Consider the following 17,654-nt stretch of genomic DNA (forward strand, 5'->3'; position numbering starts at 1 on the left):
CAGGGTTCAGGGGTACCATATGGGGTGCTGGGGATTGAATCTGGGTCGGCTACATGCAAGGCAAGCGCCTTATGTGCTGTATTATTGCTCCAACCGCTGGCTCTTTTGAAAAAAAAAATAAATAAGTTTTTATTCAATCAAGTGAACCTGAACTCTTTCTGGTGCCAAGAATTTCTATTGAGAGAAACCTGACTCTGCTCTTTATTTCCTTGGACATTCCCAACCTCAGTGTCAGACTATCACCTTCTCATAGCTTAGTCTTTTGGGATAGATTCTGGTGTCCACAAAAGTTCTAGAAAGATATTTCTCATGGTGCCCATAGAGCCTTTGATCTGACATACCCAGGAGCTTGAGGCTGATCCCTGTGGTTTCTCTCCTTCTCTGTTAGCTATGGAAATAATCTTTGCTATTTGGTCACGCACAGCGGGTGAGGCGTTTGCCTGGCATGTGGTTGACCGGAGTTCTATTTCCCTGTCCCTCTTGGAGAGCCTGGCAAGCTACTGGAGTATCCTGCCCACATGGCAGAGCCTGGCAAGCTCCCCATGGCATATTCGATATGCCAAAAACAGTAACAAGTCTCACAATGGAGACGTTACAGATGCCCACTCGAGCAAATCAGTGAACAACGGGAGGACAGTGCAATGCAGTGCTACATTCGGTCACTCACCAATGGTCTTTCCGTGTTCACCGCCATTATCTTCTTTCTTTCAATGTGCCTTTTGCCAGAGGAACTAGAACATTGAGCATCAATAACATCCCTTCCCTGCAAACACCTGTAGGCCTTTCTCCTCAGCTGAACATCCTCTCAGTACTAATCTCAGAAACTCTCTCTTGACTAGTTGCCCTAGTCTACTTCCAGATTCTGCCAGCTTGGTGAGGCTGGATAGGCCCCTTCACCCCGCCACTTGCCCACTATGCTGTTCTCTCTCCTACCCGTTCTCTGCAGCTGTCTTTGGTGTCCTCAGCAGCCTCTTCGTGTCTTGTCTACAGTTCTGCCCAGAATCTCTCTGGATATTTTTCATGTCCATACCAACCACGTTTCTTGGGTCTCACAGTTCTCTTTTCCTCTTTGTCCTGAATGAGTCTGATGTGGACTCAAAGCTGAATGGCTTGTAACTACTCAGCAAGCTGAGTATCTGGCGTGTTGTAATTGATGAATGTTTGCTGACCTGGATGGCAGTGAATCAGGAAAGGGTTAGTGGGATATTGCTACAGAGTAGGAATTTCCTCTTTCTGTTGGCACCCTCTGGCAAAGGCAAGATGGTTTTGGCATCACAGACTTCAGCCTGGTGATGGGAGGTAGAGACGTTCTTGGGGAGAGCAACATCTGACTGTATTGTCAGTTTCTCTCTCTCTCTCTCTCTCTCTCTCTCTCTCTCAGATTGCACAGATCAATTTATTAATACCTGTTTAAGGGAAATGGGGCTTAGTGTAGGGGTAATGCTTCTTAGGGAGGTGGTTTAATGATGCTCCAGCAAATGACAAATTCAATGCCTCCCATTAAAGAGTGTTCTGTTTTTTTCTTAATTTTTTATTTTATGGAATCACAAAAATTAAGCATATGTATATATATATTAATTCCTATGATCCAGCATGTAATCTCAAATGATTTTACTTGAAAAAATGAAAACAAATGCTCAGAAAAAAATTTGAATATGTGCATATGACAGTTTTTATACTAGTGCCAAACCTAAAGTGACACCCGTATATTTCTCAGCATTAAAATAAGCCATTCATATTAATAAATAGGACTCAGATCTATACAAGGGACAAACCACTAATGTATATATTGTAAACCTGTTGGTAACACCGCCCCCCTATGTTATTTTGATGGAAAGAAAGTGGTAAGAGAAAGGTTTATTCTATGACACAAGATGATTACCAATAAATAAATAAAATAATTAAGAGTGTTCTGAATCTGCCTCCTCCCATTTTGTGTGCTCTCCCAAGCATCAGGCAGGCTCACCTTCTCATCCTCGATCTTAGTTCATCCCTGTATATCTGGACTCATGCATCCATCCACCCTGCATGCACTGTTTTAGTGCCTGACTTTGTCTTGGACCTCCCAGGAATACATTTGTAAACACAAAGAAAGCCCCTCCCCATCTCTATGGAGTCTCTATTCTGATTTGTGTTCTAGCCTTTCTCTTTTCTCCCTCTTATCCTTATTCCCTTGAAGTAACTGCCTCAGCCCATGGCTGAATTTTTTGCTGATTTCCTAGGGGACCCTGTTACCTTTCCTCCCTCTGGGTCCCACTGTCTCCCATTGTGGGTGCCTTTTCACATGTCTTACCCCGTTCGTGAAGAGCTCATGCAGAGTAAACGCCATGAGATTGGTTGATGGGAATATGGAGTCACATTTGGTTCTTGTTACTCAGGAGGGCATTTCTGCCCCTTGGGAGGCATCTTAATGATTTGGAGTGGGGGGAGTGGTGGTGGTAGTTAGCCTCTAGTGCCATTGAAGGGCACTTTGCTTAAAGACGGTAGATTTTGGGGAAGCAGTGCTGGAAATTTTTTTTTCTAAAAAGGCGTAGTAGGTCAAATAAGTTTGGGACCTTCTGATTTAGATAGTTGCATCAGGGCATGTGGTCACTATCCCCTGGAGGAGGTGCAAGGGGACACTCTGGTGTGTGCACTGTGAAGTCCCGTAAGGGTGAGTTTCTAGGTACAGAATCACCGCCACCGAGTGATGCCCAGAAAGCCGCGCCCGCATTATCCGCACCATCTGAAACCTCTTCACATGGCTATGCGGCCTACCGGGCTCTCCCATTAGGCTTCCCAGTCTGTGCTTTTAATAGCCTGAAAGGTCTGCTGTGCTCACTGTTATCGGGAGCTGGGACTCATAATCCTGTGCATCCACCATGAGTCACAGAAGCATTTTCTAAGATCCTAGATGAGTTGGTGTGGAGCTGCGATTTCATCTTCAGTCATGGAGCCAGTCAGGTGCCAGGCTCAGCCCCTGCCCTCCCCTCATCCACCTGCCATCTCCTAGGGAATGTTTGTCCATGTTCCTCAGGGAGCCGGAGGCTCTGGGGGCGGAGGAGGCCGACGGCTAATTAGGTCTGGAGCTAAGTCTAGATTCTTGGGCCATCAGAGACCAGGATCTACAGATAAGGGTCCTCCCTCACCTTTTTTTTCCAGTCTAGACTAATGGGTGTCCAGCGGGGAACCCGTCTGGCTCTCGGTAGGTAGTGCAGGGAGCCTCTGGAGATGGGTATGAGGGCCAGTTGCTGCTTGTGACCTGGTCAGTTGGGAGCAGAATGCCCACTGAGGCTGAAGGGGTCCAGTTGGGACTATAGTTACAGAACTGAGCCGAGCAGCTGCCACTAAAGGGACCTACCGTGGATTTCAGTGCTGACCACGTGGACTGGCTTCCATCGGAATGTGAAAATTGAGGTAGAGGGGTTTGGAAAAATTTTATTTCCAGTGGTGATTATTATTTTAATGTGTGTGTGTGTGTGTGTGTGTGTGTGTGTGTGTGTGTTGCCAGGAACAGCACCCAGGGCTTTGCCTATGCAAGGTCCAGTGGTTGTTTTTGATTATGAGAGTTGTGAGACAGGATATGTGGTGATTAAAGACGCAATCTCTGGGTAGTCTCCTGCCCTGGTTAAAATTCTGCCTCTGACATTTTGCCAGCCGGGTATTCTGGAGGGAGGCTGTTTACCTCTTATTTATTATTTATTTGTTTATTGATTTTTGGGTCACACCTAGCTATGCACAGGGATCACTCCTGGGTCTGCACTCAGGAATTACCCCTGGCGGTGTTCAGGGGACCATATGGGATGCTGGGAATCGAACCTGGGTCAGCCACGTGCAAGGCAAATGTCCTACCTGCTGTGCTATCTCTCCAGCCCCCTACCTCTTTTTTAAATGGGAGATTCTCATTTCAGATTTTTGCCTCCTTGGCTCCTTATAGAGCTAAAACTCATTTGCTTTGATAAAGTGAACAAGCTCACACCTAATTAGGAAATGTGTGTTTGGAGATGAGAAAATTTAAAGGCATTTTTGGTTGCAGTTTCATATCCCTTTTCCACCAGATATTTGACTTTTCTTATCCACTTGCTTAGCCTCATCCACTTGTTTTTCTTATCCACTTGCTTTTCCTTGAGGTAGAAGGAATTGAGATTGGACATCTTATAGGTGACCTTGTTTTGGGGACCCCCCCGGAATCTCAGTGCCCCAAGCCACTGTTGTTTCTGCTTACACTTTCTAATGCCTTTGTTTTGTGGGGATGTGAAATTGCATTTGCTGTAACTGTGCATTCTGTGTCTGACTTAATCCGGATCAGACTGTACCTGGTTGAGTTCAGTAGGTTTATCGTTAAGCGCACAGCCAAACCCAGAGCTGACTCGAGGTAAGCTGCTCAGGAAGAGACCCTTGGCTGTGGCCCTGGGGTTCTATCGGTCCGGATGTGAGACCTTTTTGTGATCTCTGAGATAAGGAGAGTAGAGAGATGTTGGAAGAGAAAAATCAAGACCCAGTGTTGCTCTGAAATCCTGGAGGTTTTTCACCAGCGCCAAAGCAGATTTAATGGCTTATGTTCTGCAGAAGTTCCCTGGGGTTGAAGATGTGAATTGGGACCCCTAAACTGGTCACATAGTAAAGAGAAGGTGGCCTAATCCAGGTGCCCCTTGCTAGGTGCATGCTGGCCTCAGACCTGTCCAGTCAGGATGTCTGGTACACACAGAAAACAAAATACTGAACAGAGAGAAGGTGAAAAGTGTCAGGTGGGCAGAGGAGCAGAAGGCATTTCACTGAATCCTCTTTAAATGAGATGCCTCCGTTGACCAATAAGCAACTGGACAATGCGCTTGCTAGCCAACACCTCACACCCTGGGCAATGGAGAAGAGATGATTTGGGGTGGAAGAGGGGTGAGATGATTATTTTGTAGGTGGTGGGGGAGCCACCGGGAAGAAGGGGGTGGTGCCCAGGCTTCATTTCTGGGTTGGGGCAGGGTTGGGACCACGGGTTGACTTCCAGAAGCGGGGGCCTCCTTCCTGTCCCCAACTGCATGGAGATGCAGAGGGAAGCCGAGCTGGGAGACTGGGTGAGCTGAGATCCCCAGCAACCAGAACTGAGCCATGATCCCATCCCAGGGGTTTTGGGGCCCGCTCTCAGCCGGGCTGTGGGCTGCTCTCATGAGATCCAGCATCCTGGGGCTTCCATTGCTGAGTGCACCTCTCGTGTGCTCACGTGCTTGGGAGAAGGTGGGAAAATGCGCCCTGCAGACATTCTCTGCTCCCCACATCTCCTTTAGCTCCCCAGGCTCCTTTCCCGGGACGTCTGATTTGGTATTTATCTGGGTAATGGGATGGCCAACACAACTGAATTCATTTAAAAAAAAATTGGCCTCTCTCTTAAACCCCATCTGCCCTGGTTGCATGTAATTGCCGATAATCTCAGCAGCACCCCTCTCTCCCAGAGGTGGTCCCCTCCATTTTCCTTTTGAGATGTTTACGTCTTGTTTCCTGCACCTAAAAAAAAAAAAAAGATGCATCCTCATGCATCTCTGTGGTGGTGGATAGAGGCCACTCCTCTGGGTGTGAGTGTGAGTGAGGTGAGTGTGTGTGTGTGTGTGTGTGTGTGTGTGTGTGTGTGTGTGTGTACTATTCACTCTGGGGGAGGTTGTGAATGCAGGACACCCAGTGCTCGGTGCAGTGGGCATAGCTACCTAGAAGGTTCCCCAGAGTTTTTGCCTCGCTCCCAGCCACAGAGGCAGCAGTTCAAGGGCAGGCAGATTTGGGGAGCCCACCCCCACCCCCACCCCGGAGTCCTCCAGAGCTCTCGGGCACGCGCCCGCTAAGAATGAGTTCCTGACATAGTGACCTCATTCCTCACGCTGCCGCTGCTGCCCAGAGCCGCACAGGCTGGCCAGGCGGCTGCTTCTGCTGCCCGCCCGCGGGGACGTGTCCGCCGGGCGACCCGGGCTTGCACGCACTCGCTCGGCCCCTGGAATGCATGCAGAGCGCGCTGGGGCGACTCTGATCCCAGGGTGCATGCAGGAGGGAGAGGAATCATTTCCCACCACGAAGAGCCAGCCTTAGGGACAGACAGACAGACAGACAGACAGACAGACAGAAAAGAGAGTGAAAGCCAGAGAAAGAGCATGTGTTAGGTTTATCATGACAGACTGGTGAGTATCTAATACGAGATCAATTTTAATGTGCGTTTTTTTTTTTTGGGGTTGTTGTTTTTTCTTCAAGCAGCCGAGTATGTGCTTTTTGTTTTTTTCTTTTAAAAAAAAACTGTTTTAATGATGAAAAAAAATCTAAAAACACACAAACAATGAAAACCCCCAGTTGGTGCTAATGCATGTCAGGGGACCGGGGCCCCAGGGAGAGGAGGAGGGGGCCCTGCAGACTGTCCCCAAGCCAGAGCCTCCGCATTGCCCAGACAAAGGCGCCGGCACAAACAGAAGCTGAAGCTTTTCTTGGAGTGATGACTCATTTCAGTTCACAAAGGATTCTGGGCAGGGATGAGGAGTCAGGTTGGCTGCGCCGTGGCTGTGACTTCACTCTGCAGAGAGCACAGCTGAGGACCAGGGACGCTGCGGATTCCCGAGGTCCGGCTGGGGGCTGGTGGCTGAGAGCAGGTGGCCGGGATCTCACGGGGAGACCCAGGACAGGAAGTCAGCCGCTCCCCTCCTGCAAATAGGATGAAAGAATCCAGACAGAGCACCCCCTCCCCCACCCCACCCCCAAGCTGGGGGGCAGCCAAGTTCACTGCGCAGAGCCTTTGAAAGGTGCTTTTTTCTTGCCAGCTTTTGAACTGAACTCGTCCCCGTATGCCAAGCCCCGTAAAGAAGAGCCGAGAGTTCTTCTGGGACTCATTTTTAAAAAGTAGATCTACCAAGGTAAAGTACCAGATTCCCGTCGCGTCCACGTTGCCCGCAGTCGCCAGTCTGAAATGCGCCTTGTCGCTGTGATGACGCCAAAGTTTACTTTTTCTTCTTATTCCAGATTCTAGGACGTCCGTTTCTGTTACTGGCTCCTTTTTGTCCCTGGATGCAACCCTCTAGCATGCTCCAGGCTTTAGCGCCAAAGCTGCCTGGGGGATGGAGCCAGTCCAGAAAGGGTCAGGTAGGTCGCCCCTGCTTTTCTTTTCAGGGTTGTTGTGTGCAAAGAAATAATGGTGAAATGTCTTTGGCCCTTTTGGTAAGGGTGCACTGGCCCCCCCGGGACAGGGGTGTTGTGGTTGAAGTACCTCCCCCCTCCCCTTTGCCTCTGGGGGGCGCCAGTGAGCAGCTGGGTGATGTTGTGGGGACCACCTCCCCCAGAGGTGCTCAAACCGCACAGCAGCCCCGAGAGAGAGGCTCATCGCAACTGGGCGTTTGCAGGGCACCACTTCCGGCTTCTATGCACCATCTGCTGGCCCCCTCCTCTGATGGAGGCACTCAGTAAATGCTGGGAGATTCCCCCTTTCTGATTAATAGAGCCCCTGAATTATTGTGTGTTTGCCCTGTTTCCCGGGCATGATCAAGAAGAAAGGCCCCGAGGTCCATGCCTGTGCGGCTGGGCCTCTTTCCAGCCAGTATAAGTGGTGCTGGGCCCACTGAGGGTATGGAGAACAGAGGCCTGGACCTTCCCTGACGGCTCCAGCAGGACCCCGATGCGATTGAGTTCTTGTCATTCAATATCCACATGCTTTTCCTACGAAAGCTTTTCGTTGTTTAAGTGAGAGATGGTAAAATTTGGTTCTCACATGTACACTACGTGCTCCATTGCCAGCGACTTGGCTGATGTACAGGCCTGGGTTTACCACCTCATCCCATGGACCGTGTTAGCACTTTGTTATTAAAGATATTTTGGAGCGTGTCAAGTTCCTCACGTGCCTTGTCATAATCCTGAGCACGTTTTAAAAGAAGGCCAGTTGGAATCATCTCCAACTCTCCTGGCTCTCGTCCCCCTGCAGAGCTGAGCCCTTGGCTTGAATCTGGGGAAAGAAAGTAGGTTTCCTTTTCTTCGTGCTCAAAGACAGCCCTCTGTACGTACATAGGACTTTGCATCTCCAAGGCAAAGTTGAAGGTGTTGAGTCAGGCTTAAAGGATGTTTGGTCAGGGAAGATGCGAGCGGGGTAAATTGAGAAAAGAACTCTGAGCGTCCTACAACTCATCCGTTCTCCTCATCCTCACTTTGAAACAGGCACTGCAGTTTGTATTCATTGAGTCACTGGTGGTATGTTTGGGCCTCAATATTCAAAAGACCTTATGCAACCTCCTTCCCATATAGAACTTTTCCTGATTTCTTCCACAGAGGTCATTTCTTAGTTCTCTTTTATTGAATTATTCTCTCTAGGTGAACAGTACATAGAAGTACACGTGTGTACATACATTGACCCATATATACATACATAGATACATAGATAAATGAAATATGAAGGTAAATGCATATTAATAAATTCCTGTTAGACAATTAATTTCCTTATCACTCACGTATTTTCTTGTATCTCTTCTGTGTCTAATTGAAACAGTCATTTAAATATGTTCAGTTGAGATTCATGTTACGCCACGCAAATTATAGGTCAGCTCTGAGGAGAGGCATCGAGGTTTATGCCTTTTCCTATTACTCACATGCCTCACATGGAAATCGCTCAAGGAACAGTTGATTACAAAGAGATGCAGTTTCCAAAGTCTTCATTTATGGGACTGGAGCGATAGTACTGCGGGTGGGGTGCTTGCTTTGCACACGGCTGACCCAGTTCAATTCCCGGCATCCCATATGGTTCCTTGAGCACCCTTAGGAATGATTCCTGAGTGCAGAGCCAGGAGTAATCCCTGAGAAGAGCTGGGTGTGGTCCCCAAACAACAACAAAGCAAAAACATCCCCCCTCCCCAATATGAAGCCTTCATTTATCAGGGCTTCACGGCGACCTGTCATGTTTGTTTTTGAACAGTTCCAACAGCTCAGCTCAGGAACGATGCATGCAACTCTAGATGCAGTGAATCTTCCCCTGGGGTGTGGGTTCAGGCAGTGCTTTACCCTGTCCAGTGAGACTTGTCATTGTTCAGGACGAGTGTGAAGGTGAAGACACACTAGAATCATGATTTATTTGATTAGAAAGACGAGCACTATTAGATAAGTCATTCTTCATGAAAGACTATGCTGAATTCTGGAAGTTTGGGTAAAAATATCCCCATTTTGAATCCTATGGGACGTTTTCCTCAGCTAGAGCTCCTTCTCGGGTTCCACTTCCTGAGCTTTAGTAACAAGAGATCATAAATGTCAGTTCCTTTTCACTAGCTTAGGTTAAAGATTGGCCCAGCCTAATGTTTGAAACAGGCTAGTTTTCTGTGCTCTCCATTCATACTGTTTCCAATCTTCCAAAATCCTTCTTTCTCCAAAGCACCTACATAATGTATGTTTCCCATTTGACTGTATGTTTCTCATTTGTTTTAAGACCCTTCCCTTCCGACTACCAGAGTCCATCCCAAATTCTATAGGTTTTGTGTCTGCGAATTTCTCTGCTTCCAGTCAAAATACTCCCATTTGCTCAGTATATCTGATCAGAACTTAAAAGCAGAAAGAAAAAAATGTGAAAAATTACTTCGAACCAAAGTAAAAAAGACCCCTGTCCTTTAATCTTATGTCTTCTTACACACACACACATACACACACACACACACACACACACACACACACACAATGTCTTTTTATGATCCAATGATTTTCTATTGGTAGAAACCCAAAACTCATAAAAACAGTATTAATTGAATGCATTAGCTCGAGGAAGATCTTTTACATTCTGTTGTTTAAATATTTATTAGATCTCAGGGTTAGTGCAAACTCACTTCATCTCAATAACTCTGGGCAGTTAATAACCCTATGTACATATTACAAAAGAAGAAGTTGAGTCTCAAAAAATTTAACAACCTGTCCCCCAGTCACATGCTTAATAAAACAAGAAGTGGGTTTCTAACCTAAACTTTTGACTACAAAGCAGTGACCTTTCCACCTCCTGTAATGCTGAACTTGATCTTCAGAGGAAAATGTTCCTTCTTGATACTGTGGGTTGGGGACAATTCTCTGTGTGTCTTTTCAGACACTCTGGATTCTTCTGTCCCTAGAAGCATAGGCAGTTCTTTCTTAACAACATCCATGGCTATTGGGAGTGTTGGCGGGATGGTGGAAAGTGTTTGTTACCATGTTGGGGAACGAGCAAGCAGTATCCTTTGGTCAGAACAGGAAAACTGTCAATACCTGGACCAATAACATCCATACCTGGACCATATTTAATTAGGCCTTCCCATTCTGTTATGATTATATTTTCCAGAACTCAGTCCCAGTACAGTTGTAATACCTAAACCAATGAAGCGGAGAAGACAGCAGTTGAGAAGCAGCTGTTCTACTTTAGAAAGAGTGGAAGAGATGACTCTGGGGTTCTTAGACTGAGTTATTGGAGAGTTGAGAAGAGTGCTCACAGGAAATCAGGCATGCACTGTAGCTCAGGAATTAGGCGAGGTTCTCAGAGAGAAAGGAGAGAACAGTACGTGGTGTGAGATGGGAAGTTAGTATTCTTCCTGAGACAGAGATATGGGAGACCAGGAGTTGGGTTGTGTTCTTGGTGAGATGCTAGACTTGCTCTTACCTCAGAGCCTGGGGGCCAGCACCTTTACAGAATTCCAGGTATCTGAATGCTTTTATGGATGGTTGGGTACCAGAACTGCTTTATCATCCTGATTTTATCCCCAGTGGTAAACGCCTTGTACTTGGTCCTGGTTAAAGGATTAGCAAGAGCAGGGTGGCAGCTATTGCCATAGTGGTGGAAGGTGCCTGGTCTTGTCTATGGGTAGTGCCCTAGTTTATTCAGCAAGCCTTGGGGTGCCTGCTATGTGAAGAAGAGCTGCTGTGAGTTATGGAATGATCAGAATGCCCCCAACTAACCCCACTTGGGACACGGTTGGGAGCCTTAGCAAAAGTGCCATGTTCTGAAGTATGTCATTGGTCTGATGGCTCCTTGTTCCCACCTTAGGTTCTCAGCTATGGTATATTGTAGATTTTGAAATGTTCCAAAGCATGTTAGGTATTTAATGATTAGTAAGCAAATTGGGAATCACCCCTGGGGTGGTAGGACAGCTCCTGGGTGGGTGTTGATTGGACAATCATTGGCCATTAGACAATCTCAACCCTTTCTGCCTTGTCATCTCTCCCAATGACCTATTTTTTTAAAAATCAATGGTTAGCTGATTCATCAGAATGATAGTTAATATGACTAAAGAAGGTTGATATGGGAGGTGATGAGTTTCTGGTTTAAACCCATGAACGAATTGGTCGGTCAATGACCCAAGGTGTCCTTCTCACTGTCGATTGACTCATAGGCAGAATTCTAAGCAGAAAGATTGAGGTGCTGTGGTGGGTATGCTCTGGGTTGCAGCAGCCTCATGCACCAAGGTGGATCTTGAACTCTGCTCTCAGCGGTTTCTTAGTCATAGCTAATGGACACCGTTCCTTAAGGGAGCTCTTGGGCACATCTTTTGATTTCAAGCAGTAACTTTAGGAACTGAACCCTCTTTTAGAGATTCACCAACTGTTGAAATAAAGCAAGTAGAAACTCAACGAAAATTTCACTATGGAATTCTTTGTAAAAGTTTTTGTTTTAAGATTTGTTTTCTGTGCCAGGGATCCAACCCCGGACCTCACACATGCAAGGACTGTGCTTTCACCACTGAGCTATATCTCTGCCCCCTCACCCCCACCCCAATTTTTTTTTCTCATGTCAGATTCTGTTGACTATTGGGATTAAGGCTCAGCCAAAATTTTCTGAAACCAGTGGCATTTAACCAAACATAAAGTCAATGAGTAAAAGAACCCTTTTAAAAAATGCTGGTTTTCTTTTTTAGATTTCAGATCCAAACATTTGAATGTCAGGCACCGGCACTTGGTTGGTTTCAAAAGAAAGCTGCTTACAGTGTGTGGCATGCACCATTGGGAGCAGCCAGCTCGCTCCTATAAGGCTTGTTGGCATCTTCCCCAGAGGGTAGAGGAAAGGAAAGGGAATGTGTGTGTGTGTGTGTGTGTGTGTGTGTGTGTGTGTGTGTGTGTTAAGAACAGCTTTTAAAAATGGCATTGCAGGACACGGTCTGTTAAAAGGAACCACACAGCATTTTTACATAAAATGGAGACATGAATTGAACTGCCTTGTGAAAGTCAAGGTTTCTCTGATGCTGTGCATAGGAGAAGGCGTTCACTTAACCTCAGAGAGCTTATGAATTCCCGGAGCCCAAGGGTATGTGCGATAGAACTTGGCACCTCATAGCATTAGTTGTTCTCGGAATAATTTGTTGAAAGAACCAAGATGGTATTGTCACTGTACCCACTGTACATTTTACGGGCATGTCGAACCGTTTTTATGAGTCACAGTATCTACTGCTCGTGGTCTTTTATGGGCATCTATAATTTTATCTTCAGTGTTAATTTTGGTAGTACAGAGGACAAAAATAGACATTCTTTTATCCCGAGCAGCAAAGCTGAAGAAGAGTGAATCTGATTAAATGATGAAGCTTTGATTGTCAAAGGAAAAAAAATTGCTGATCAGTTTTTCTATGCTTTCAAAAATTCAAGCCGACTTTTTTTTCAGATTGGAGGCACATTAAAATAGTTTCCTCAACAAGCCGGAAGCAGAGCTAGATGTGAGTGTGTGTGAATCCTCCTGGTTGCCATAGAATCATAGAACATGAGAGCCTGGAGGATCTTTGAAATCATTTCACCAAAACCTCATTTGGCAAATGAGAAGTAGAGTGGGTTACTGTATTTGGCGATGAGACCAGACACTTAAAGCTAAGTTAAAATCTCCTGAATGCTTTTTTTTTAATATTGGAAATTTCCCACTTATAAATGAGTCCCATCTCAGAATCTACTTCCTAAGTAGGTTGTTTTGGCTCCTGAGTTTGACCAGACTCCAAGGCAACTCTTCAACTCAGAGTGCAGATTAAATAGACATTTACAATGAAAAAGAATATTTAAAAATAAACAGGAAAACAGGGAAATTCAAACAGACTGTGGTGTTTAGAGGGGGGCAGGAGACTGGCTTATATAAACCAGTCTGAGATAAAAGATGGATTTTAAAGGTCCTTTCAGGAGCGTCGTTTATTATGTGGTTGAGCCAAAGGAAATGATGGTTTTCCTTTTCTTATACAGTTAGATGAAGATGGGTTCTTTAAGATGAAAGGAAAGAGTCTTATGTTTGCTTTTCATAGGTATCTCTGGGAAAGCTATGGATAGCATCTGGGAAGTGATGAATGTAAATTGTTATGAAAGTTGTGTCTTAGGGGCTGTGTGGTCCCCCTCTTGTGCAAAGGTTGGGGAAAACAGAACATAAACCAATGACTTAAAAAAGCGAAATGGCAGTTGTAAAGGACAATGCTTTATTGTAGGATTTATGGTGGGGATGGGGAAAAAAATAGCACCAAGATGGGAACAATTTTGAAACTCAAGTGCCTAATGACATTGGGTAATAATAGGCACTCAAATGCTTTTATTAAAAAAGAGAGAGAGAAATTATTTGAGAGAAAAGGTTTTGAACTAACTCCAACTTGCAAAAACTGGGTGGGAATAAGGATAAAGGAGTTCAAGAGTTAAAAAACAAATAACATGCCTGATGAAGCAATCTCTAGAGTGGGAATTAAGGATCCACCAGCAATAAAAGAAAAAAGAAAGTGAGCCCATGCCTCATTTCCACCTCTTTGTCCAGTTCTTCTTATTTGCAATTACCTGGGTGATTGTAAGCGTTACTAGGTGATTCTTCCTACAAGAGGGACATTCTGACACACATTTGTCCTGTGATTTCTCTGTGTAAACACATGCCAGAGCTCTCAGAAGCTCTGAGACTTCTAGTCAATCAAGACCTGGTTTCTTTTCTTTCCCTCCCTCCCCCAATCTACTTCAGCTTCCTACATTATACCCCACCCTGGATCCCCAGGCTCAGTCTGCTTCTTCCTGCTCTACATCCCCGCTCCTCTTCAGATTAGTATCTCGATTCTCCATGCCCATCAGTACCCTTGGCAAAATGAATGTTCTCCTCAAGCTTCTCAGTAGACAAGGATTTTGAGTGAAAATAGTGTCCAAATGCTCTCAGAGGTGTTTTAGTCCAATGTTACATGCCCTTCAAATCAGAGAAGTCGGCTACACTGGCACTATTTTAATGTCTTCTAGTTAATGTATTGAATTTGCTTAGAAACTTATTCTGAGCTTACTCTGTCTGAGGCACTGGGCTTGGTTCTGTCAGAATTCTTGTGGATTTGACAGATGTTCCCTGAGGAGGCACTTGAATGAATGTTTATAAGAAAGTAAGCTGAAAGCAAACCTGTTTACTCCTTTTTAGAACCAGAGGACAAAATTACAGCAGTTTAGAAATAATTTGTTAGCTCACCAACTAGCTACAAGGGTTTCAATGAGTCGTCTTTAAGCATGTGTCTAGAAAAATCTGCCCTGTCAATTAGACAAGTTGCAACTCATGCTTTATGCCAGATGTGGTAGTTTCATTAGATTATAGAGACTGACAATATTTTAGCAGTATTTATATTTTCTTGTTTCCTTGTTTGACCATAAATGTGGGCCAGTTGTTGAAAGAAGATTCTAGTAGTGTATTTTAAGAATGACTAGTCACTGGCGCTGGGAGGATATTATAGTGAGTAAGGCATTTGCCTTGCACACAACTGACCTGGGATTTAATCCCTGGCATTCCCTAGGGTCCCTGAGCACTGCCAGGAGTGATTCCTGAGCACAGAGCCAGGAGTACCTCCTGAGCATTGTTGGGTGTGGCCTCAGAACCAAAATAAATGAATAAATAGATAAATAATAGTTACTAGTCATCTCATTAAGTAAGTCTGAAATAAGAGCCATATAAATTCATGGTAAGCTAGAAATATGTGTTCTCTTATATTGAGGACTACTAACTTCAATTCCTTTAACAGTGATCTTAAGTACACATCTTAAGCCTCACTTCATATACAATTCTCTTTGTATGGAAACTGCTATAATGTGGGAGACTGTTGTTTGTGAATTTAACAGAGGGAGCCTTAGAAATTGCATGCTTGACTGTATTTGGTCTCTTGTTAATTTGGAGGGGTGATCATTTTGCAGTTATTTATCAAAAATTATAAATATATCCTCAGTTTTCTAAATACCCCAGGAATTCCTTGGTTCATGATGTTGTCAGTGGATATTCATTCATTCAACACATATGGATTGGGTATCTGGTGTGAACTCTGACCTATGACGGGTATTAGAAGTATAGAGAGAATGTCTCCTTCTGTTAGGGAACCCAAGGAGTGGCATCCACAGTAAACTGAGCCATGCAAGAACCCCTATGTGGAGATTATAGGACAGCCAGGTCTATAGCCAAGCCCACTGGTAAGGCTTAACAAAGGCAGAGGCTGTACTTGACATCAAAGGCGGGGAGACTTGGGGGGCGGAATGTTCAAAGAGCAGAGGAGGGGGTGTGGGTTGGAAAGCAAGATGATTCTGGAGACAGGTGGACAGGCCTGACCAGGAGTTCTAGTTTCCTGTGAGGTGCTGAAGGCAGTTGTGGGAGACCTGGATGGGGAGAAGGGTCGTGTTTTATATTTTTCTGTAAAAAAAAACCCTGGAGGTTCTGTGGATCATTGAGTGTGTGGGGCAGAAGGAAGAGTACAAAGTCAGTTCGTGGACAGATGAGAGGTGCCAGTCACTTGCAGCTGTGAGAGGTGTTGGAGATAGGTTGGAAGAAAATGATCCAGAAATTATTTGGATGGAGGTAGACCAGATGACCGTGAGGGTGGCACTGGGAAAGGGGTGAAAATTGTTTTCTCTCATTCATGTAAAAATCAGCCAACAGGGTGATAGTCACTTAGGGTCTCCAAATAACATTTTATTCTGTGCCCTGAGTTAAAAGTTATTACCCACATTCCTTATTATAGCAAAACAAAAGCTTTCCCTTAAGCAACTGCAATTTAAAGTCTGCTGCCTCTCAACGTTGGCTGCCTTGAATGCAAAGAAATTAACTTAGAAGATGGCAGTTAAACCAGACACATAATTTCAGCTAAAAGCATACAGAGGAGCGAGCATGACCTAAAGTATGCATGTTGCTGAGTCATTTTTTTTTCCTGTTGTGAGTTCAGGATATCTCTTACAACCCGTGCAGAGATGAAAATGGAGTCAGACCTGTAGTTTCAAAAACTAATTTTTAGACTTTAATGTCTTCTTAGCCTTCTAGGAGTTCCTTCATTAAGATAGGCAAATATTAGGTGTTGATCTCCTAAATTCCCCTTAAGCACAAAGGTGCGAGAACATGATTTATTTTTGCATTTGTAAAGTCATTCCAGGTGGCTCTGAGGCCCATTTAGCTGAGCTAACCACTTCCTTTAGAAACTAAAGGTGCCTCTGTCCTCTCCCAGTAAAGGTGGAACAGGAGGGGAAGAATCTTTAGAAGGGCTTTGGCTGCCCCATGGGGACCATAAGGTGGATAGAAGGGTGGATCCAACTCTTCCCCAAACTCCCTTTTCTATTGCGTCTTCCCCCCGCCAGCCAGATCATCACCTGGGCATTAGGCTTTAAAGTAAAATTTTTTGTTGGGATTAAGGGGATGGCTGGAATTGGGATGTAGCTTAGCAGTAGAACACTTGCTTTGAATGTGTGCAGGCCTGGGTTTGATGCCTAGAACTGAAGAAATGAAGAAAAAGGGCAGGGGGATTTATGGACTAAAGAGATAGCTCATTCGGTTGGAACTTCTGCTTTGCTTGCAGGAGATCTGAATTTGATCCCTGGCATTGCATGGTCTTTAGGGTACCAGTGGGAACAACCTCTGAGTCTTAAGAAAGGAGGCCCACTTGTTGTGGCCCCTAAGAGAACAATTCCAGGAGTGAGGCAGAAATATGGCTCATTAGTAGAGCACCTGATCCACATGGTCCTGTAAACACCTTTGGGAGTGGCCCCTGGCCAGTGACCCTGGAGTGACCCGCAAGCAACACTCGTAGCTGGGTGTGGACACAAAATAAAACAGAAAAAGGGTATAATCATATTTGTTTTGTTGAAGATTTTGAAGAGACTGGTGTAGGCCATAGCAGACTTCCTCACTTGGGTGGCTCCAGCTCATGGCGTTCTGTCCTCAGTCACTGAAAACTGAGCAGATGCAACCCACAACACAGCAGTTCAAACTTGCCTGCTCGGGCTTCTGCGCAGTTCTACCCCTCTGCCCCCCCAACACGTGAGCTAGAATCTCCCAGAAGGCTTTGCTTGATCCTGTTTATGACTCCTGGACCCAGCGAGTGTGGATTGTAAATTAGATCCATCCCATTTTCATCCTGACTGTTTCTTGCTGCTGGCCTCCTTCTGTTCCGAATGAACCTCCCTCCCCCCCCCCCCCCCCCCCAGCATGGCATTCAGGAAAATGCCTTTTCCTTAGAGATTCATCTTGCAGACAACGGATCCACCAGACAGCGGTGGGAGTCCCAGGGAATGCATGAGAAAAAGAAAGGGGGTGAGGGCTTGACTGTGGGCTTGACCCAGTGATGTGAAGATGGGAGATAGGAAGACAGATGTTTGTGTGGTTCACAGTTGTGTCACCCAAACCCTCTTTGTGGCTCTACCCACACGCCTACAATTCTCTGCTGCCTGTGTGGGCCCAGGATATATGGGAATGGTCACAGGACCATCGACCTTCTGCTGCCATTGTCCACGTA

General features: G+C 45.5%; 1 protein-coding gene across 5 annotated transcripts in view; it reads left to right on the forward strand.

The window, feature by feature from the left end:
• Positions 1 to 17,654, forward strand: part of STOX2 (storkhead box 2) — a 208,125-nt gene that overhangs the window by 170,619 nt on the left and 19,852 nt on the right. The window contains exons 2-3 of one of the 5 annotated variants that reach the window (XM_056114374.1): positions 6,762 to 6,854; positions 6,961 to 7,080. The exons of 3 other annotated variants lie outside the window; for them this stretch is intronic. In XM_056114374.1, coding sequence (XP_055970349.1) covers positions 7,056 to 7,080 — 25 coding nt within the window. In that variant the 5' untranslated portion in view covers positions 6,762 to 6,854; positions 6,961 to 7,055. The remainder of the gene's footprint in view (positions 1 to 6,761; positions 6,855 to 6,960; positions 7,081 to 17,654) is intronic. One more of the 5 variants, XM_056114375.1, reaches the window with a different exon arrangement.

Source organism: Sorex fumeus, unplaced genomic scaffold, assembly GCF_029834395.1.
Source record: "Sorex fumeus unplaced genomic scaffold, SorFum_2.1 ptg000024l, whole genome shotgun sequence".
In the NCBI taxonomy this organism is placed as follows: Eukaryota; Metazoa; Chordata; class Mammalia; order Eulipotyphla; family Soricidae; genus Sorex; species Sorex fumeus.